At 44.7% G+C, this 22,843-nt stretch overlaps 1 protein-coding gene across 9 annotated transcripts in view; it reads right to left on the bottom strand.

The window, feature by feature from the left end:
• RGS6 (regulator of G protein signaling 6) overlaps positions 1-22,843 on the bottom strand; it is a 291,990-nt gene that overhangs the window by 19,739 nt on the left and 249,408 nt on the right. For all 9 annotated transcript variants that reach the window (XM_061462703.1, XM_061462707.1, XM_061462706.1 and 6 more), the window contains 2 exons: positions 16,703-16,889; positions 2,339-2,428 (listed from right to left, as the gene is read on the bottom strand). In XM_061462703.1, the coding sequence (XP_061318687.1) occupies positions 2,339-2,428; positions 16,703-16,889 (277 nt within the window). The remainder of the gene's footprint in view (positions 1-2,338; positions 2,429-16,702; positions 16,890-22,843) is intronic.

The following is a 22,843-nucleotide window of genomic DNA, read 5'->3' as shown; positions in this document are numbered from 1 at the left end:
GGGAAACCAGGGGAAGTACATGGATTTTGTGGCTCCAGTCACACAGTCAACTTTTCCCTTTATCCTGCCCTCTCACCTTGCCACAACCCACTGCTGGAGGGCAAAAGATCCCAACTGACATAAACTTTTCCACAAAATATTCATGTATAAATCTCAAGCCATAGTGAGGTTCATTTGCTTTGTGCAAGCAGCTCCTTTAGCCCAAGTTTACCATGCTGTGCTTCTGACAGAACTTATTTTCAGTAATAAAAGTAAGGCTAAGCCATATCACTGTGCTATCCAGGCAATGTTAAGATAATATCTTTGGGACAAGACACATTCATGCCCCAGGGAGATATACCCATCAAGTCTTAAGCAACTGCAGTGAATTTCTCCCCACATCAGTGAATCCAGGGCTTTTTATGCAGGCTTTAAACCAAATCCTTCATCTACGCAGGCTTCTCTCTTCCTTCCCTCCCGTTGCAGCTATTTAGAGGAATTTTAAAGGGATGCCTCTCAAAGCTGCAACAAAAGTCTTACCATGCAGCTAGGAGTACAGAAACTTCATGTTCTTTCTCTCAACATCTCTTGTACATAAACTGTTTCCAAAATGTTCGCTTGCACAACACAATGCAATGTGATTGCAAAGAGCGTCACAGATTCTGGGGTAGTATCAACTCCCTATCCGCATTGTGTGAAGCCTGGTGAACAATGCATCTGCACAGATCTACTCCTGCCTTTTTTTGTGCCTTGCCATGTTTACTCATGCACCCACAGCTCCTTCGAAAAGAAACTTGATTCTTACTTTCATGGCTGTGTTAACATGACACCAAAACCTGCTCCTCTGGCAGTTTGCAGGGGGATGAGGATATCATACTGTCACATGCAGGGCTTGATCTGACAGTAAACAAGGATTGCAAACCCTCCCCCCCCTAAATCACCCTCCAGTTTGAATGTGCTCAGCTGGGAGAAGAAAACTCTCTTGATTTTAGGCACATGAACCTTCATGGGCTCAATGGAGTTTTGGGGAAAGGGGAACAATTAACTGATAGAGACAGGAAAATGGCAAAGGTTTTTATGCTTTTTACCATCAAAGGGCTTTGCCTTGCACCTCCTTCTTTCCCCACAGCCTCTGAACTCTAAGCCAGATCTAACGTTTCCAAATGTAAGCAGCACTGGTTTATGCTGTCTCAAACCAGAGATTTTGAAACAGATGATCAATGGCTGACCTCATTACATTCCCTTAATCCACCTGCCAGTAGTCCCATGCACAGCAAAGAGGGGGGTTTGTCTCCTTTTGTTACCATATGCATGCTTTTAGGGCACACAATGACAATCAGGACAAAAATACCACTGGGATTTCATTGTATTGTGCCGATGCAATGTAATTTGGCAGCACACAGAGAATGCAACAGAAAAACAGCAGGGAAGATGTTGATGGGAAACCACACACTCAGGCTGCAGGAGTCGGCAGTCAGTTTGTGTACAGTCATGGAAGCCAAACGTAAGTGGGACATGTACACATGTACATGCATGCACATGCACACAGAAGGACACACAAACTAATGGGAATAAGTCAGGAGGTGCAGAAAGCATTTGAACACAGCCACAATTGCAGAGATCAAGTAGCTTATCTCCCAGCTCCTTCAGAAAGAAGGGACACTTTGACAGGAGCTGACGTAACTATCTAACCACTCCCTTCCTACCTTGACCTGGGGGTTCCTGGCAGAAACATGGTGTTGGCAGAGCACATGAAGAAACCAAACAGGCTAAGAAGAGCTCAAACTCAGTTCTTCTGTAAGACAATGTGGCTGGATTTCTCTATTACTGCATGGGAGTTCTCATCTCCAAGGAAAAGGAAATATCTCTGGGGAGCCAAAAGCAAAGGAAAGGGAGAAAAGGAGCATGGGAATCACTTCAGGGGTCTATAGTTAAGGCATCCAAAGGGAAGATCACATGGTGAGGCTAAGGATGTGAGAACCAGAATGGGTGAAATTTGGACCAGTAATGAATAATTGCTGGGTTCTGCTTCTCATACCAGACACCATCTTTGTCATGAGGAAAAGGCAATACAATTTGAATTGCCTGCACTGAGTTTGGGCAACAGCTGTGCAAGACAAACATTTTCCATATTTATACCTTGGGTCACCATGTTTTCCCCAAAACTCACATTGAGGTTGTACATACAGACGCTGTACCCTGTGCCCCCAGTGAAGAAAACAAAAAGTGCTCATTTCTTTCTTAAATAAAGAAAAAAAAAAAAGAAATAAACAATATTTTCATTTTCACACTATCAGCAAGCAGCAGGCAAGAATCAAGAAGTGTTAAGAGATGCAAGCACGTCCTTTCCAACAGATACCTTCTTCTTTGCCAGCAATAAATCCTGGTAAGCGTTTGAACGGAGGAAGCGCGCATAGCTGTCACTCTTCATCAGCTTGTAAATGTGCTCCTATGGGATGGAAGGAAATGAGAAACAGAGAATTGTTATCAAACCTCGTTTAGACATCACATGCATTTAAAACACAGCGAATTAGAAGGAAGAGAGACCGATCAAAGTTCTAATTAAGTCTGCTATTATTGATTATCTGTGTTGTGGCAGTGTACAGGAGATCCATCCTGGGGCAGGACCCTGCTGTGCCTGGGGCTGTACGACCACAAAACAAAGAGATGGCCCTCACCCCCCAAACTGGCACACACTATTTAGTAATCAGTGTTACTCTCTGAAGCCCCCAGATTATAAGCAGGTGTCTAGCCAGGCTGAAACTACTGGGATGTCTCAAGAAGGAAGAAACAAACACCAGAAATCGTCCCACAGATTAGGTTTCATTTTACCACTCACAGATCTTGAACTCCCTTCCTGTTCACAGAGGAGAGCTGATACTTGGGCACATTTCATCTCCACTGAAGATATATATACTGAAAGTAAGCCAACCTGTTAACATCCTGAAAAAGCCTGTATTTCTGGTGACTATGCAGGGTGGTTATACAACTAGATCAGATGTGGATGGCTATAACATATACATAAAGTTATGTTAGATGAGTCCCTTTCATAGGCTCTTTTCTTCTCCTAGCAAGTCAAACTGCTGTTTCCAGTTTGCTATGAGAGCACTTACTATGTGCAGCTTCAAACTTACAAAGTGGTGTTTCATTGTGGCAGAACTTAATGCCTGCCCTTTTCCTGCCTATTTCCTTGCTTAGTTTTGCTTTCCTGCTGATAATCCCTTAACAATCAGTTCTTCTTCTAATTGTCCCTGGATTTGCAATAGATATTACCCCAAACACCAACAAAACAAAATCAAAATACTTTGACCAAATAATGACTGAGAACACACTAAAGGAACTCAAGAGAAAAACAGGCACCCTGGGTGTTTCTCTTAGACTTTGCCCAGGGAAGCACTTTTATAGAGTTAATGAGCAATTTTATTTGTACTGATTTACACAATGTGAAATATTCTCTCCTGCCCTAAAGACACTGCACATGAAACTTTAGAACAGCCAAACCAGGCTGAAGTTGCATAGGTTATTTCACAGTGTTAACAAGCCAAGCAGAATTCCCTTATCTTCGCCATCGTGGGTAATTAGTGATGACCTGTCTATACACAGAAGAACTGCTTAATTCAGCTTTCTTGCACTATTCAGTATAGTCTTAAGAGGGGCATAACTGCCACTGGGTTTCCTACAACACAGCATAAAGGTATCCTTTGAGCTAGAACCTGGTATAGAACAATTTTTACTGGTTAATTTCCATACTTGCTTTTAGACCTGACAGTTCTCATTTGTGTAGCACTATCTAGCTGAAGGGTGGCACAAGATTTTGCAATAGAAATGCTCAAATAATGCAATTTAGCAACTGTCACCCTTCCTTGCTGCAGAAAAACACAAGGGAGGGCATATCTTCATACTTCTCACCTACAGCACTGCCTTGACATTTCACACCCAGCTGTGGGTCATTTGCTTTATTTATTCAGGACAGAATGAGCCAAGTATGCATTAAGACAAGGAGAGGGAAAATAATGCATGTAATGGATATGGTAGTCAAAAAGTTTCTATTCCTTGGTGTGAATAAGGATTTTCAATATCAGCTCTTCTTTCAAATACTTCATCTAGGAGAAATTAAGGATTTGGTTGATTTATTATGATTATTGCAACCAGTTCATCTGTATTGTTACCTTTTAAGGTTTCTCAAGGAGACTCCATGTCCTCCTAATGAAAAAACCCACATGACTATATACCTGAAAATCTTTTTCCTTCCTCTTCCAGGACTATGAGGACACTGATGAGTAAGTAAGGCAGCCACCGTGTAGCCCATTAACAGCAAAGAGCCTGATGGGTTTCCAGAGCTCTCCTCCTCCTAGCGGTCCTCCCTTGCAGCAACCAGTACATGAAGGCTGCTGATGGAAGGGAGTGCTGAGGGGTGCAGGAAGGTGCTGTGGGTAAGGTGGTGGGTGACAGACGTACTTCAATTAACTTTTTGATAGACATGTATTTTATTGTTGGTTTTTCAGTGCCTTTGGACTCCAAGTGGTTTCTTTATCTGTGGTCAGACAACTGAGCTTGCTCTGAAAAACAATCTTCTGAAAATAACATCCATCGCCACACAGACAGGTCACATGAGCTGTTTGCAGGCCAAGGAGAACACTCCAGGCTGGCCATACAACCTGCCAGCACGCCAGTGACAACTATCGTTCTTGTTCATGTCAAGACGACTTCACATGTTTGACCTTAAAACAGTGTAAATTCAACATCTGGCTGTGTGAAGGGGAAAAAATTACTTCGATCTTGAGATGAAATAAACCACAAGCTGACTTCTTAACTGAAGCCCTTCCCTGAGAAACAGGACTATTGCACACCCACAGCCCAACTGCCACTGTGATTAGCTAATTGGAATGAAACATTTTCTCTTCTTTTCACATCTTGGAATCACTGAACAGCAACACTGCTACTTTTCAGTGGTTCACCAAAGATGTAATCAAACAGGGAATAACTATCCCTAGGCTTTGAATGCTAATGAAGAAAGAAGGCTCGGCATAGGGGAAGCGAGGGACATGCATAGCTTCAGAAGCAGACTTCACTGCTTAGAATTCAAAGGGCTTGCTTTGAAAAAGCTCTGGACTGGAGGCACGAATGATACTCTGATCATTTATTTTACAGCACTGCCTTTTCGAAGCACCTACTGGAAGTCTGAGCCAGTTGCTCAGGTCAGCAAAGCCTGCCTTCCAATTTGCAACAGTACAGGACAGCTTACATTGCTGCAGCCAAAATCCCCGCTGAGATTGCACCATGAAGGTTCCTGCTAAAATTGTGGCTGCAGTGTGTGTTCAGCCCAGTTACACAACAAAACTAGCTGCAGGACAGGAAACGCCAGTGGCTAGGACATTTGTTTTGATCTTTAGCCTACACTGTTCTTCGCCACCAAGCTATTTTCTGCTATACTTTCTAAAATGCAGCTTTCTAGGGAGAATTTACAGCTAGCATTTAGCAGTTCCTCATTTTATAAATACATTGAAAGCTACTGGAGATCTAGCAATTGGAATACTGTGCTCAGTTTTGGTCCCCACTACACAAAAAAGACGTGGACATGCTGGAAAGGGTCCAGAGGAGGACCACAAAGATGATCAAAGGACTGGGAAGCCTGCCATGTGAGGCAAGTCTGAGAGAGAGAGAGCTGGATCTGTTCAGCCTTGAGAAAAGAAGGCTCAGAGGAAACCTTATCACCATGTTTCAGTATTTAAAGGGTGACTACAAAGAAGATGGAGGCTCCCTTTTTACAAGGAGTCACATGAAAAAGATAAGGGGTAATGGGCACAAGTTAGACCTGGGGAGATTCCAACTGGGCACAAGAGGAAAATTTTTCACAATGAGAACAATCAGCCATTGGAATAATCTCCTCAGGGACATGGTGGATTCCCAAACACTGGACGTTTTAAAAATTTGGCTGGACAGGATGTAGGAACATCTAGTCTAGGTCATTCTTGCCTAGAAAGATTGGACCAGATGATCCTGGAGGCTGCTTCCAACCTCGTATTCTATGATTCTATGAACTGAGCTTATTCTTTGCAGAAGCCTGAGAACAGAGCATATCAACAGAGGTGTGTGCATGGACTTAGCTGCTCTATGCAATTTGTGCAAATTGGCTTGTCCCCTTCTATCATGGATTTTTAACTCACTTGGTCATTGTGACCCACTGGTCTCTCACATCTTATTTTACTGAGAAGCTGCTTTTGCTCCTCCTCTTTATCACATGGTGGAGAGGGAGCATAACCTCACCAAAAGACTGAACTCTCCAACTGCAGCCAGCATCTCTAGAAATGCACTGTATATACATGCACACTCCCTGACATACCTGACACTGCTGGCAAGAAATTTGAGACTTCCCATCCTTATGCTGAGAGAACTCATCATTTTGTAAAGTTCTTTATTAGAGGGTAAAGAGCTCATTGTTACTGGCTTCCTGAATACACAAAGCAAGTGCACTACTTGTGTAATTTTTAATGACACAGCTGCAGCTATGGACATTACAGCCTCTTGCAGTGTGAGCAATCTGGCCAGAATTATCACTGTGACACTTCTTTGTAAGTGCCATGGGAAGTTCCTGTGCCACACCTGCACAACAGCAGGAGATACATTACATCTAGACAGTGCGGCATCTCCCAGCTATTGCTGAGTACTGCTTCTCGGGTATGGCTCAGACTCTTGGCTCCCGGCTCTAGCTTCAAGACAGCAATCCTTTAGGGAGTCAAATTGCAAAAGCAAAAATGTAAAACAGTTGTATAACAGAATTGTCCAAGTGATCTAGTAAACCATTAAAGAAGGTAGCACCCTGCTTCTAAAGCCAAATAGAAAGCAGAGGGGGAAAGAAAAAATGTCTTTCAAGATATGGCCAGGAGCTGACAGACATCACACGTCCCACTGGTCTCCCCCGCAGCCTTGCCAGCTATCTCTGAGCACCAAGCTGCCATCTCAGGCCACTGCAGTGGCAGCTGCGAGTGGAGACAGGGACTGACTTGACATGTGCGAGCAAGCCCTGGCGAGCTGGCTTTTTGAGCTGACCAGTCACTTAGTCCTTCACACAGTGTGCTGTTGATGAATGCTGGCTGTACTGGTGCTTCCCTGAGAGGACAGATGCACATTTGGAAATGTCAGTCTAACGTGGAGGGTGACACATTAACCTGCATTTCTAATTACAGTGCATTTCGTCACCAGGAAGCGAGCAATTCCCTTACAAAACTGCTGCAAGCAGAGCAGATTTGCTCTCAAATATCCCCAGAACTGTGTCCCCAGACCCTGAACCAAGGCAACAGGATCTGAGTGCGTATCTTCTTGAGAAAAAGGTAGACCCCTTTTGTGTTTTATGCACCTGAATCACATCTCCTCCATGGTGGCAAGAACTATGCAGCAGTCCTGAGGGCTATCAAGGTCCACTGAGCATCTTCTCTGTACCTGGCCTTGTATCACTTCAGACAGCATAACTATCCCACTTGCCATTGCTAGATACATAAAGGAGAACAAAGAGTAAAATTTAAAGGAGGAAATGTTGTCACTTCTGTGAACTAGAAAACAAAGGAACCAGCCAGGTAAATCACAAAAACACCCTTTTCTACAGATACGTGAAACCACCAGGAAATCCCGCCCCTGACAGCTGACAACTTAAGTGCAGGGAAATAAACCCCAGTAAGGTTCAGCATCTCTTGGCTGTTTCCCTTCCACGAGCTCTATCTTTGGAAAGTGATGAAGGACAAGCTCTGTAAATTTTCTTGACAAGAGAGGAAGGGGGAGGAATAAAAGAAAAAAGTTTGCAATCCAGACGGGAACGTGGGAGGTGGTTGAGATAGCAGAAACTGCCTCAAAGCAGCACCTGCTTCAAATCAATGTGCTGCAATGGAATCTCAGGCCTGCCTCCCCCCTTGCAGTCAAAATGCAGTGACCCTGAGGAGGGCAGAGGTGGGAGCCAAGAAGGACCTTGAGAACACCCAACAATATGTGGGGAAAAAAAATGAATGATAAAAAATAGTAACAACCCCTGACTTGCACAAGGCACCCAGTGCATCTCAGGGACTGAGAGCAGTTGTTTTTAGAAGAAAATCTTGGTTCTTTCCTCTGAATCATGTATATGAGAGGAGTGATCCAATTCTAATCCCACCTGTATTTTAGCCATTGCGAGCTCTGAACATCAGTTAGATTCCAGAAAACCCTTAAATTTTAATTTGCTGAGCTTGTTTTATCTGTTTGTGCCTAAAACCAGCTTTAACTGATCATGGGAAGTAGGGGGAATCGTTTCAAACACAGGTATCCCATTTAGGGCATTTTTAGCCCATTACAGGAGACTTACACTAAAGGTAGACAGCTGTTGAAATTTACTTGAGCCTCAAGGGCCTGCTTTGCCCTTCATAAGCTAGTCAGAAGCCTCCTTGCCGTAGCTATCCCACTAACATCTTTTGAATTGCTCTGGAACACCCCTTCAGTCCATCACCAACACCTGGTATTAAACTAGTGAGAGCTGATTTGAAGACCCTTTTGTATTGCAAGCACACGAACACCAGCAGCTGCCCGTCTGGCCAACTCCAAGGGAGATTTGCAGAATGTCAGACAAAACCATTAGAAGAAAAGCTCACAAGCAACGTAAAGCAGTAGATTAAACAACTAAATAAATAAGAGCAAACCACAGTGAATGTTAATGTTTGTTCTACCTGTATGCTGGGCACTGGGGAGGTATTTACTGCAGATCTGCCTCAGTGAACACCTTGCAGCCTTCGCTGGAAGGATGGTTACGGATGCCAGTTGAGACCCTGCCTGGGGCTTGCTTTTCAAGAGCTGTGTGTATAGCACAAAGAGGACGTGGGAAGGAGAAAGCAGAGAGACGCTTCTCTGAGCACACAGTGTGTGACCGCCCCACCTTCCAATTATACTTGGCAGCAGCCTAATATCTTTCTGCTGGCACCTCCACTTTGCATGGACATCTGCAGCAGAGGAGGTGAGGTTAACCTGTGCCAGCACGCATGCATGCTGCAGTCAGCAAAACCTGGTATCCAGGGGCTTTTGGAGATGTATCCTATTCACCTTGTTGAACTCTTCTCAGCCTATTCTCAGGAATCCTGCCTGACCAGCAAGACCCCCTACCATACCACCACCAGGGTCTTCCAAAAAGCCAAAGAGAGGAAAGGAGAACTACTCCTCTTTAGCAGTTACTTGTGTTGCTCCTTAATGCAACAGGTTTTAGGATCAATTATGATCAATTGCCCTTCAGTCTTACTGACAATGCACTTCAGAGAAAGGAGGAAAAAATGCTGCACCAGCTCTGGGAGCTGAAGTAGCAGGCACAGTTGAGATGAGGCAAGCAGTAAGAAGCTGCAGAAGAAAAGACCTTCACACTTCCCCTGACTGAACATGATGGGAAAACACCAGTGGGGTGGAGGACGCAGAGAAACACAGGGGTTTTATTCCAATTCCCTGTAGTGGCTCCAAATGCCTGCTAAGAATGCCTCTGGATCTACTTATTCTTGCCCCTGCATTTAGGATTTTACACTTCTCAAAAATGCTGTCTTGCCTGCACACATTAACCAGCCCCCTTCAGCAGGTTTTCTGGTGCCTGCCAGTAGTGCCATCTAGCAGGGTGAGGGTAAATGGGTGCTCTGGCTGCTGTGGGAGCACTTGGCTTTCCTTGATTTATGATTTAAAAAGAAATATTTCAGGTTGGTAACTGGCATGTAAGGGTCTTGACCTGAGAATGAACTGCTCGGGAAAATCTGAACAATATCTTTTTGGCCACTCTCAAGTTATTTGAGAGACATAATAATTTACACCCAGAGTTTCAGCTGGTGGTGCATTTTCTTCACACTCAACCAAGTTGGTTTTGATACTAAGGGAAAAAAAAGGGGAAAAAAAAAGATGAATAATTATATGGTAATATAGACTAACCTCCCTGCTAAACTAAAAAGCATAAAACCTCTTTTCAGGCCACAAATGAAATTACACAGGGCTGAAGGCACAGGAATGTAAGAAAGAGCTTTAACAGGAGGGATAACTGTAAGCAATGAGAGCTCATTTTGAGTAATACACAGAAATCCTTTGTTTAGCCCTGTAGATACATAGTTGGAAACACAATGTAAATCTTCTGTGGGAAAGTGCATTGATAAAACTAACACATAAATTTAGCTTTGGCTCCTCTGTAAATTGATGAGAAAACTGGTTTGCTTCATACCTTCAAACATACAAATGGGAAGGCGGAGTGCTGGGTGGCCTATGGCAGGCACGGTGAGGAGGACTACAGAGGCAAAGGGGTCAGCCTGGAACTGCAGGAGGATTTAGTCCTAAATATAGCAAGGGCTATCCTGGGAGACACGAGTGGGCTGCTGGGAGTCTAACGCCATATGAGCAGCTTTAGGGTTTGAGAACAATGATTGTGGCTAAGAGGCTGATTCTCTCAATATGGACCAAATCCTGGCTACTGGCAAAAAGCCCAAGTAAACAGGTTTTCCTGGGAGGAGAGGACAACCTCGTGTGGCATGTGAGGGACTGGCATCTCTTTTACGAACAATATCTAGGAATTGCAGCAATGAAGACGTTTTGTTTTCTTTCACTCCTATACGTGCTGTGGTATAGCTATGAGAAGTAACTACGTAAGTTTTTGAATAACACCCTGACCCCTGTAGGGCTGTCTGCAGCTTCCTCTTTTTGTTTTCTCTGGAGAAAATCCTGCCAAAAAACTCAGTTGTGCCGTGGAGAGGAACATGCAGAATCCCTCACACAGCAGAAAGAAAATTCTGTTGCACTGGGGCAGTCTGTGTCCCACAGGAGAGAGTGACAGAGCAGGATGCAGCCCTACAGAAACAAGCAGCAGACAGCTTCTGAGTAAAGGTGGCTATGCTCAGATAGGGACCACCAGCATAAAAAGCCTTCCATGCCTCATCAACATTTTGGCTGTAAGATATCTGCTGCAATACCACCTTAGACTGCCTTTAAATGGTTGAGCTCCAGCTCTTGGAATCTAGCTACAAATGCATATTGAAACTTACAACTGTTTGCCAATGAACCCCATCCTGACAGCACACAACAGTCATACCTGCTGTGGGCTGAGAAGGGGATATACAAAATGTAATGCTGACAAATCTCTCCAGGTTTTGTTTGGTTTTTTGCTTTTTTTTTTTTTTTTTTTAATTAGAAGGTTAAACACTCTCAGAGATAATAAACTCTCAGGAAAATTAAAGACCACAGTATTCCTGCAGCACACCGGTTTGTGATTCATCCACAAGAACATTCACCCATTGTCCAGGAGAAGTGGACTCCTAGAGTCCTGGCTTCTCAGGTAGAAAAGGATGCACTTGCAAACACTTTCACTCCCTGACTGGGAGAAACAGAACAGTGTCAGCTGCTTCCTGACCTTCACATGAAGAGGAAGTGCTCTGCATTTGACATGCAGTTGTTTCTTGCATTCAGGAAGCACAGTGCACACTAACTGGCACGAGAGTCCAGGAGTCTGAATGCTGAATTCAATTTTTAAGCAAGCTAGAGACTTTCCCATGCAATCCATTTAAAGGTATTTTTTTTGAGTTAGGAAATGTCTGGCACATAAGGCACTGTTACTGCTCGTGCATGTCGTTCTAGCTAGCTTGGCAGGAGCAACACTGAATAACAGGCAGACTATTGTCCTGTGGGAATTGCTGACTGTTCTTGTCACCCCATTCCCATGATCTTTCATTTGGAGAGATCTGCTATCTTCTGTCACTATGTGTGCAAGGACAGAGCTCGCTCCTGACTTTTTCCTAGCCCTTTTCCACCCATGTGTAACAGAGGGGCATTAGCTTAGAAAACAGTTTGATCCCTGATGCCTTCAGAGACAGAAAGGCAACAGCAAGACAAAGGCCGAATGTTAGTTTTTTTTCATATAGCATGATTACTAAACCACAAATTAAAAATGAAAGGCAAAAGATAAAAGGAGAACTTTCTGATGTGTGGTGCGTATGTACATTTTGAAAACCCCAAGAAAATAATAACACTGAGTATCTGCTCTTACATAAAGCTCTGCTTCAAGTCTTTTGTTTCCTGCTTTGCACAGCACCAGGTACACCAGCACAAGCCTCCACCATCACTTCCCTATTTTTGTTGCAGTCATCCAATTGCTCTTCTGGGTGTATATTTGGGGCTCTTGTTTTTAGATTCTGTTTGGTTGCAGGTTGTTTTGTGAAATCCACAAGGGAAGGGGCTTGCATTTTTTTTGTGTGTGTAACAAAGACACAGAAAGAGGGAGGCTTCACATGAAGGCTGTTTCTACAGTCACTGTAACCCAGATACAGAGAAGACAACTGGAGTGCAGTGTAAGGAAGGATTTTCTCCTTCAGTCCCACAGAATAAAAGCCAAAGGAGAAGAGAATAAAGATGAAGCACTCATGCAGTTCCTGACCTTCGCAAAAAGGTCCAGACTGTCAAAAGCCTCCAGGATACCCAGGCCTGGATATCATCCATCTGTACATTATGGATGCAGCACTGCAGTGCTTTTAATTCCCTGTAGTACAAGTGCCAGGTTTCTGAGGAGTGAGCAGTGCTGGCTCAGGTGGACTTGAGCCTCCCTTCAAGGCAGAGCACCTGGGTTTGCCCCATGTCCCCTTACTGCCTGCATTTCCAGCCTGAGCTGCTTTGCTGTTACCTCGATTCTCCATCCTTAGCCACCATCCTTAGCCACCATCCTTTACAGACCTCCAGCAACTGGGGTGATTGGGTGAGATTTTAAGAAAATAGGAATAATATTTCTTCAAGTTCTTATATGAAAAATGATACAGATGCTCAATGGGTGATTATTTTCATGCTTTCCTTCCATGCTGTGATTTTGCTCTAGACAAAAGGAGTTCTTTTGCCCACTGAATAGGCACCAGGCACACACTCCTTTATATGCTTGCTGTCACATCCTGTGCACTCTTGAAAAGACAAAGTCAGTGGAAGAAAGTCACCCTTTGTTTTCTCTTCTTGCTAGAATATGAAATCCTACTTCCAAGAGAGCCTTGCTTAACTTGGAGTTTCTTTTTTAATTCAAGAGGATCCTGTCAAGCTCTGTCAGTGCTCCCAGCACTGGGAGCAGACTGTGAACTGAGGACTGATCACTTACAAATAGTATAGTCACAGTCCAGAACAAACTGAACCAACACCTGGGGCAGCTGAAAGCATGCACTGGACTCAAATCTTAAATCTCAGACTATAGTTAAGGAAGAAATTTTTTATGTTGAGAGTGGTGAAACACTGGAACAGGTTTCCCAGACAGGTGGTAGATGCCTCAGCCCTGGAGATATTCAAGGCCAGGGTGGACAAGACTTTGAGCAACTTCATCCAGCTGAAGATATCCCTGCTCATAGCAGGAGGGCTGGACTAGATGACATTTGAATCTCCCAACCCAAAGTATTCTATGACTCAGATATGGGCCAGGTACATTTCTGGTTTGAGCAGAGTTTGGCATTATGGTCTAAATCTGATCTGGTGTTAAGCCAAGGATCTGCACAGTACAGTTAAAATCCCTAACTGAGCCCGAATTAGAATTGAATTTCCCTAATCATTGTCACAGAAAGAAGACCTGGTAAGGTAAAGGAATTCCTTCAGGTAAGGGAATGTGAATCTAAAACTCTGTTTTTATCTATTAAAGAAAAAAACAATAAAGGAAACAGGAAAGTAATTCCAAAGACAGCTATGTGGTTTACCTTACTCTAGTATACCTGGCTCTGAAGCCTACCAGTAAAAGTCCCTATAAGCAAACATTACAGGAGACACAACGCATTCTTGTGATACTAGCGCCCAATGCCAAGGCACTGAGGAAAGAATTAAAAACTTTCTGAAGGCAGAAAGACACTTCAGGGAAGGCAAGGAGATGCTGGAAGGTACGAGAGGGGGAAATGTTTAAAAACTAATAACGTGCTGTACAGATGAGCTGTAATTGTCACACTCACAGCTCTGGGATCCCATGTGAAAGATGAATTCCTTTGGCTGTCAGCAGCTTCGTTAGCCAAAAGAGGACATTCATATGGACCCAAACCTATTTACTTTCCAGAGCTGGCTCTGCCTGTTTCATATTGCAGGGCCCCGCATTGGTTGTTCAATGATGCTGATAACTCCTGTGGGAGCTTACATCCTGCTAAGTAGTACACTGTTTAATTGAACTGACCTTTCCCGATGGTGGCCCTTGTATTAAAAGCTGCTTTACTCCCCAGTGAAAATGGTTTGATAATCATAATATTTTACTCAGTGAACAGTTGTTTAAGAGAAGAAAATAATCAGCTAAACTGGTAGGCTTGCCTCTGGAGGGGTCCAGCACTAAAATGATGAAAGGTGATGCAGATCAAGATAGCTGGCACAGCTGTCAATCAAGACAGAGCTAGGAGCAGGGGCTGTGCTGCTTAAGGATGGGGGACACCAGCAAACCAGCTGGCTGGGGAAGGCCAGCACAGGTGAACCCAGAACAGCACGCTCTGCTTGGAGCTGAGATGAGGTGGCACGGCTTGAGTGGGACATGGGGTGGGCAAGGGCATGTGCAGGAGATGCAGCAAGAGAAGGAGGCTCTCTGCAAGTAGAGTGGTGCAGGACTCCAGGGTGCAGTGGCAGCAGCAATGGTGGCTAAGTATCTTAAACTGAGATGGGGAAATGGCAAAACATTTGCTTCTGTAATACAGGAATCCATTTCCCTCCAGAGTGGCCTTGGGATGAAGAGATCTTAAGCGAGAGGCATGGTTTATTGGAAGCTCCCTTCTCTCCTTGTTTTATTCCAGGCCAGTTGCCATACCAGATGGTCATCCATCATCTGGAAGAGCTCCTTGGGGCTAGGAGCCAAGGTTGTACAAAGCAGCACATTGATGTAGACTGTTAAGCACCTGATAACAGACAATGCTTTGTAGACTGTGTTCTGCTACACTTTCCCCTTCCCAAGCACAGCAGTGTGTTCATTTCCAGCACTTTTTATACAGAACTGGTATTTTGCAGGTCTCACAGGTCAGCTTCACCTTCTCCAATTTTTCCAATGCAGGAGCAGCAATTTCATTTTCTTAGTTCAGCCAACCCTTTTCTTCCTCTTAGTGTATCGGAGCTGCAGGCATTCAAAGAATGTGCTGTTCAGTAAACTATTTTTTTTCTTGTTCTTTATTCACAAGGATGTTACAGTTGTTTTCCTCTTTGTGCTAAAGATACACAGGTCAGGACAGCACTTACATTTTCCTTCCCACAGTGCGGTGTTTTGACTGGTTATGTCTGGTTGAGTTCCTAGGAATGTGGGATGTGTGGGAGCTCTCATGGGCTCCTGATGCCAGGGTGCCAAGATAAGGCAGCTGGGCTGTGACCTGCTGCAGATTCATGGACAACAGAGCCCCCAGTGTGGCAGGACTGACCTGGGGGAGACATCAGGACAATACCTGGGAGACACAGAGAGCACTGGGGGGACCTACATTGGCTCTGCGAAGTGGATGTGGAAACAAAAACATCCCCTCTCCAGGATGAGCCAGTAAAAGATAATGTTGCTCCAGCTTCACAAGGGCACTATGCCCTTCAGCAGCATCCTGTTTCTCCCTGGTTTTCTTAGACAGCCTTCTTAGCTATCTGGTCAAGCAGTCAGAGACAGCTTGCTTGGCCTTTGGAGAGCAACTAGAGCTGTCCACTGCACAAGAAGGTAACTGGGTTCACCTTTCACATTCTTATCTTCTCTTGGCACAGATTCAGTCTCCAAAAGGACCATAGCTGGGCCTGAAGATATACCTTTGCCTCATACTTGAACTGAGGACATCCATCAGCATAAAAAACCTTAAAAATAAAATTAACCCAACGAGCTAAAATTGCAGTCTAACTGCAAGAGCTCCAGCTTGATTTCATCAACTCCCCTTTGAATGGCAATTACACTGTGAACTGCTCAGTTCAAGCCTAAATCCTGTGTCTTCTTCTGATTAAATACTCATTGTCTAGGCCTCCATCTTATTCTCAGTACTTCGATTTATCAATTTAATCAATCCCCCCACTATTCACCTATCTGCTTCAACCTGCGTTTTGCCACCACCATTTTTTTTTTCAGATGATGCAAATTTGCGGAAGTTCATGTAACTGCAAAGCAAAAAATACATCTTAGCCAGAATGTCTTCATACTCCTGTGTTTCTCGGCTTTAAAAAGAACATTTAAGTTGCCTGATGTTCACAGGGGATTACCTTGAAACTTTGCACACATTCCTTCTATGCTGGCCCAAAAGAGCAAGATGCATTCAGGAAAATATAGTATTTGATGCTGGCTTGAAAAATTCATTGTTTAACCTTGTATAAGTGGTCCACAACATCTCCCCAGACACTGAAATATTTTGTTAGTGGAGTATTTTGAAGAACTGCCTTTGAACACCAATTTAAAGACAATATAAGAACAGTGATTTTTTTTCATTTGCTGTTGGTTTTACTACATGCTTTTGATAAAAATGATTACAAGGACAGTAACTTTTAATTGTGTCCTCGGTAATATTTGCCAAATGAGCCCTTCTTCCAGCTTGCTGCGCCTTGCAGACTTGTAAATTTTGGAACATTTGTTCCCAGAGGAGCATTAGCCTGTTATAATGGACAGATTCAAAGAAAATATCATTTACCCAGCTTGAACAGATATCCTCAAAGTCACTTCAAACTGTGCGTCTCCTTTTTCTTACAAGTGAGCAGTGACAATGTGATAGTGGAATATCACAGAAAAACTGAAAGGTTTATTAGCAGTAGTTCCATAAAATCAAAACCAAACCTGTGCATCTTCATATGTATATCTCCCTGGGTCTTTGACATTTTGGCTTGTTTTCTCATAGCTGTGGGAATCCAGGTTGATAGCACTTTGAGCCCCAGGAGCTAGAAATTCTTGCCAGATTTCTTCCACTCTGGTGGCTACATCCTGCAGAGGTTGTTTCTTGAGATCCTGGACAGCCAACCAAAACCTGTACTCGGCAAAAATTAAAACAGAACAGAAAAAGAGAGAAATCTATATGACTTCATGGATATGCCTGGGCAGAGTCCTCAGACACAGATATAGAGCCTAACCCCACATCTAGCTAAATTCACAGATGACTCTCCACTTAGCACGATTTCAGGGCAAGGTGTAATATACTTTACACCAAACCTTTACACTCTGGCTAAGATCAGGACAGTGACACACAGAGAAGTAATACATTCTTATTCAAACCACCCTGCAGAGGTGTGACATTGGATATGCAAACAGGAAACCTCCAGAATCGTGCAGTCTTTTTGACTTGTAGACTGAAGAGCATTCAGATGGATGCTGTGGGAAGAGATGAATCTTGTCATGGCCACGCTCCAGTTCTAGGGGGATATTTTCTTGACTGGACCACACTTACAGGCTAAAATAACATCATAAACATTGAGAAGATACTATCTTTGATGGCCAAGGGCATAATTTAAATCTCAATCTGTGAAACCAAAGGACACAGAATATTTTTGCAAGACATGCATTGATTGTCTTTTACCCTAGGGAAAAAAAAAAAAAGTATTTTGGTGGTGGTGCTGGTATTATTTATTGCTGACAGAAATATGCTCTTTCAGGTTATCAATTCAGAAGATGCCTACCTCCCAGTAACCATTTGTTTTGGTCAACTCTACTTTCTAGCAAGAAGATATGCCCCAAGGCCTCTTCCCTGGGTGCCCAGGTCCTGCAACACGGCTGAATGGGTACAATAGTGCTCTGTGGGGACTGCTGAGGGCTATAGGCCAAATAGTTACAGAAGGTACCTTTGCAGCCACCTGCAATAGCCAGCTCTTTCCTACCCCAAGGCAAAGGAGTCCATTGCCCAGGGATGACAAGAAGGCCAGAACTGTGCAGTGGGGACAGGGTTTGTCTGGGTCACTGCTTGCTCAGGGCATCTGCAAGAGCTGCACAACTTAAAAAGTTCTGCTCCCCCCTTTGTCACTATGGGAGACTACTAAATGAACCAGTTGAACTTTAACTGAAAAGTCTGATTTCCCACCCCTAATGACTTAATGGTGGCAACACGCTGGCACGCAGCAAATGTCCCTCCATGGCGGAAGGAGGAAGATAAAGTCTCTCCCAAACCAAAATCCCATTGGCAGTGAGGGTGGGTGGAGGAGCCAGCAGCCCAGTGACTCCTGTGCTGTTTCTGACCCTTGTTTCCTTACTTTTACCAGTTCCTAACCACCTCAGAAACACTGGGGTTATTGTAATCAAATGAGGCCCCTAACCCATTTAGCTTGGTCCCCTACCTGTAACAGAGGAAAACAGTCAGTCTGGGAGGAAAAAAACATGCTCACTGGATGCAAGGACAGGCTCAATCCTCCTTGCCTGTCCTCTGCTCCTCCCCTACCAGGCCTAATGCCACAGCCCTGACTCACCCAAGCCACTTGATCGTATTCCTTCATATGGTTTACCCTGCTCCGTGGTAGGCTGTCAGTAAAATGGAGTGGGGTATGCTCAGACACTATATCAGCACTTGTGAAGTCACATACTAGTGGCGCTCACACATTAACATTTGGTTTTATAAACTGAAATAGAGTATTTGGGGTTGTCAGACGGGTGTGCATGGTGAACCCTTTTCGACTTCCATGTTCATTAGGTGCACCTGATGTCCTGCCATGTTATTTGAGCCATAAGTGACACCCTCACTTATCGCATGCACACAGAGAATAAAGGGTGGTGCACACAGAGAATAAAGGGTGGTGCACTCAGTGCAACAATCTGATGCCATATGTGGCTTCTTTACTTGGAAAATATTTCATCTTCCAATTTCAGATGCCATGGGAACATGTGAATGCAGAAAAGGCACAGAGAGAAAAGATGCTAATCATTCCAGAGTAGCTGGGACATTTCAGACAAACACTTGGCTAGAGAGAACATTTTCTGCTGGCTTATCTTCTGCCCCTGGAGCTGGGGAGGCGGGCTGGGAAAGCACACTCATGAGAGAACAGGGTGCGCTGTGAAGTGACAGCTTGCCAGAACAGGAGCACCATCCATTTTAATAACCATTTGGCTCAATCTGAAAACCAACCAACCAGACCAACCTGACACTAACAAGAACAAGCTCTTTTTACTGCAAGCAATTGCAAATTCATGCCCAAGGCTGGATGTCCTCTTCAAGGCAAAGGGGAGTTTTGCCTTGGTAAAAATTTCAAACCTGTTCACTACAGCTGGTATCCGAAAACCGAGGAACATCAAAGAGGAGTACTCAGCCCCGCAGCCTCAACTCCAAGGCAAATTCTTTGCCACAAGAAATCATCCTGAAGCCAGTGCATAAGCAGGGCTTTGCTATCAGATTTGTACAGCTTTTACATGAGAGAAGCAGGTATTTCTTCCCAGGAAAGGAACAGATACACGATGGCTGTGCTGGAATTTGTGCTCAATTATATTCCCTGAGTCAGATCCACCATTTCTGAAGCACAAGCCCAGCCCCACGTTCACAAGGTGTCAGGAGAAGATCCTACATTGCCTCCTCCCTTTCTCTGGGAGGCAGATCTCCAGTGGATTCTTCTGGCACAGGGCAGGGGAGGAGGGAGATGTCCTCCTGTGTCCTCTCTGTAGGTGCCCTATAAGGGGAGCAGGACTGGCATAGGGACTGTCTGCACAGAGAGAACAGCAGCATTGATCACAGGTTCTTTGCCCTTTATCAAACAGCATGTAAGCTCCGGAGAAGGTTGATAATATGGTGTTCTAAACTGTTGTCAGCGGAATAAACCATTCCAGTCTCATCCAGCTTTTAATTAAGCTGCTGTCACTTGCAGGAGATATCCCATAATGACACTTTATCCTATGCAGCCTTTCAAGGCAAAGAGGGCTCCTGGGCCTCAGTGTGCCTGCTCTGCCTCCCCATAAGGCACTGCAGAAGCCCCCTCGTGAAAAGGCTGCTGGGGAAGGACAGGAAGCTGCTTCTGAGGTAGGTTGTAAAAGAACATTTCATTTCAACACCTGATGAAGAGACTGAGGAACAACTGTCAACACAAGGACAGTGTCATATCCCCATCGTTAAGGAGGACACGATACTCCTGGCTTGTCAGTGAAATCCCCAAGTGACTGAGTTTAGAACGAAAACACAGTTGCTTCCTTGCCTCAGCAGCTCCATGCAAGTATCTGGTGCACCTCCCGTCTCACATCTCCAACCATTCACAATCTTGCTCCCACTACCTTTCACAGAGAGAATAAATACAATTTTAACATCACAGCTGGGAGGGGAAATGAATGAAAGTAATAGGTATAAATCAACACGCGGTTCTGACGGGAAATAGTTACATCTGGGTGTTGCTGAACGGCCAGATCCTTGGCACAGTGAGCTGAATTCTGTTCTCCAAGGAGCACACTGGGGACAGATGCCTACAGCGAGACTGCGCGCTCAGGACACAGTCCTTCCCTAGCGCGGCATTGCCCAGGTGACTACGGTGCGAGGGCGCGCAAGCTGCCCCCCGGCTGGCCCTACACCCCACCTCCAAATCTTAAGCCCCTCTTCCTGCTGCCTTTCAGTTCTCTGGCTCGGGAGATGCCCATTCGCCCACGGGCGGCGGCCGGCTCGGGCTGACGCGGGCCCCTCACCCCTGGCAGCGCCAGCCGGGCTCGGCCCGCCCGCGCCCGCTCCGCCGCGGAGCAGCGGCGCCGCCTGCTGGCCAGGCGGGGAGGAGCCCTGCCGCCCTGCTCCGGCGGGGCGATGCATCCCCGGCGTGACCCCCCCAAGATGACCCCCGCACACACCGTGACAGTCGCACAGCACCCCGTGCGACCAGCCCGAATGCTCAGTGCTCTGCCTGCCCTTTTGGAGGCTTTGGAAGTGGTTGGAAACTTCCTCTGTAAATGGTTTTTTATTAAGAAAAGGGCCTGGGTGGGTTTTGCTTAAGGTATGTGCTCTCCTCAAGGCCATAACTTTTCCTTTCCTAATAAAGGCCAAAAGAAATGTAAAAAAATTGGCAACAAGTTGCAGCCATCAGGGATCATGTAAGAAAGAAACCTTTTCTGCAGGTAAAGTCCTTTTCTGGATAACTCTATTTTCAACATATGTTCACAATAACCCATAAAACTCCTCCATTCGTGCACTGCAAGCTTTGCCATGCATTCCTATGCAGTGTCATGTGTTCTCTATTTAGGTCTATAAACAGGTGTGCAATCTGCCTCCCCTTTGGGTAAAATTCCCATGTCCCATATTCCCACTTAGTTGTTTCTCTTTCCAGCTGACACTCTTTGAAGCTGGCAGGAAAAAAACACCCAATCAATCCACCAGATAGATGAACATCTCAGCAATCTTGAGATGTCTCAGGAGATTTCCAGGTCATAAAAATGTACAACAATTCCTTGTTGGCCTTTTTTCTTTTCTTTTCTTTTTTTTTTTTTAATTGAAGCTTGGTATTTTCTCTGCTCTATTTTGGTTACTTCAAAAACCAACAGAATCAAAACTAATTGTAGATGAAAGATAGTAACGGAGGGGAGAAAGAAAAGAGCGCAAGAAAAAGAGTTAAAATGAAAACAGACAGAAAAATACCCAACCAACTGGTTTCCCTGCTCTCAAATGATGGACGGCCAGTAAATAAGTAAGTTAAAGGGCTCAACTGAGCCCAGGAGACTTGGTGGACATGATCCTGCAAGTTTATTAGAACACAGAAACACAGCTGGAAGGACACCCGGGAGGTCAGCGAGTCCAGTCTGCTGCTATCTCTGGCAGTGCCTCACTCGAGATCCTCACTGGGACCAATTTTTCTCAGCCAGGAAGATATGGAAATACCCCACCACAGTCAACCTACCTGTGATCTGGGACTTCCACCATTGAGTACAAGAGCAGAATTTGGTCCCCTTGCCATAGCAGTGAGTTACATTAATGTCAAGGCATTCTTAAGCACATGCTTCATGGAACCTTTTCTAGCACTACCAGGAATTTTTAGATTTTCCAGCAGTTTCTCAGATCTGCCTTGAAGACACCACGGGTCTCCAGGACTCCTGTCAGTGTTAATGAAGATCCTACTGACACTCCCAAAAGACTGCTGCAACAGTTCCCAAATCTCTGCATAATTACTGGGAGGAAAGTCCTTAACTGCAAATGTGCTACATGCTGTGCTCTCCAAAAGCTCCTTACAGCTTCCCAGGGTTTGGGTGGGATGCATCTCACTTAACTGTAGACATCTACCATGCAGAATCTGTAATTTGAATCAGTCTCTCCAGGCTTATAGGTGGTAGATAGGGATAGGTGCTTTACAGGATAATTTAGGTGCTTTTAGTTTTGTTTATACTTAAAGCTGAAAAAAATCCTTCCTGGATGATTCACTGACTCCTCTTCAGCTTCCCTCCTTGAGCTCTAAAAGGACCCTGGATGATACAGAAGAAAGCACATGCTTCCAACTTGCCAACTTAGGAGACACAAACCCCAACTTTGCTCTTGGGTGTAATTTAAATTTTGCCTGCATGTCAAAGAACTCAGCAATTGCTTTCCTTTCTCTCACACATGCCTAATGAGAATTCAGGAGCTTTCTCTGCCACACCTGAACCCTGGAGAGCCACCTTCTGCTCTCTAGCGCCACCGCTAATGATCCACGCTGTTCCAGTTTTCTTCATTAATATTTCTGCCTTTACATCCTGTTGTTATATAAAGCTTTAAGCAGCTTGCTAATACTGATCCAGTATCAGACAATAACGATACCATGTAAGGCAATACCATGATAAGGAGACTGTAAGAATGATAGCAATGTTCCCATATTATACCACTATCTCCCAAGAAGGATGTGGGAGTTAACCTCTAACCCAGCCCACTGACTTGCAGCCTCCCTTTGCTACAAGCCATCTCAAACCCAAAGAGAATGTCCATCAGCAGGAGGAGCAGCTCTGCCTGACCAAGGAAGGTACATGCTTGCCTTCTCTTTCTCTATTTGAGTAGGAGTAATGTGGGGGACACCTGCC

The sequence above is a fragment of the Pezoporus flaviventris genome, unplaced genomic scaffold (assembly GCF_033815535.1).
Source record: "Pezoporus flaviventris isolate CSIRO_AGI_PZ_B2104156 unplaced genomic scaffold, CSIRO_AGI_Pfla_v1 ptg000035l, whole genome shotgun sequence".
Lineage (NCBI taxonomy): Eukaryota > Metazoa > Chordata > Aves > Psittaciformes > Psittacidae > Pezoporus > Pezoporus flaviventris.
The sequence above is the reverse complement of the archived record's forward strand: the minus strand, read 5'-3'. Positions and strand labels throughout refer to the sequence as shown.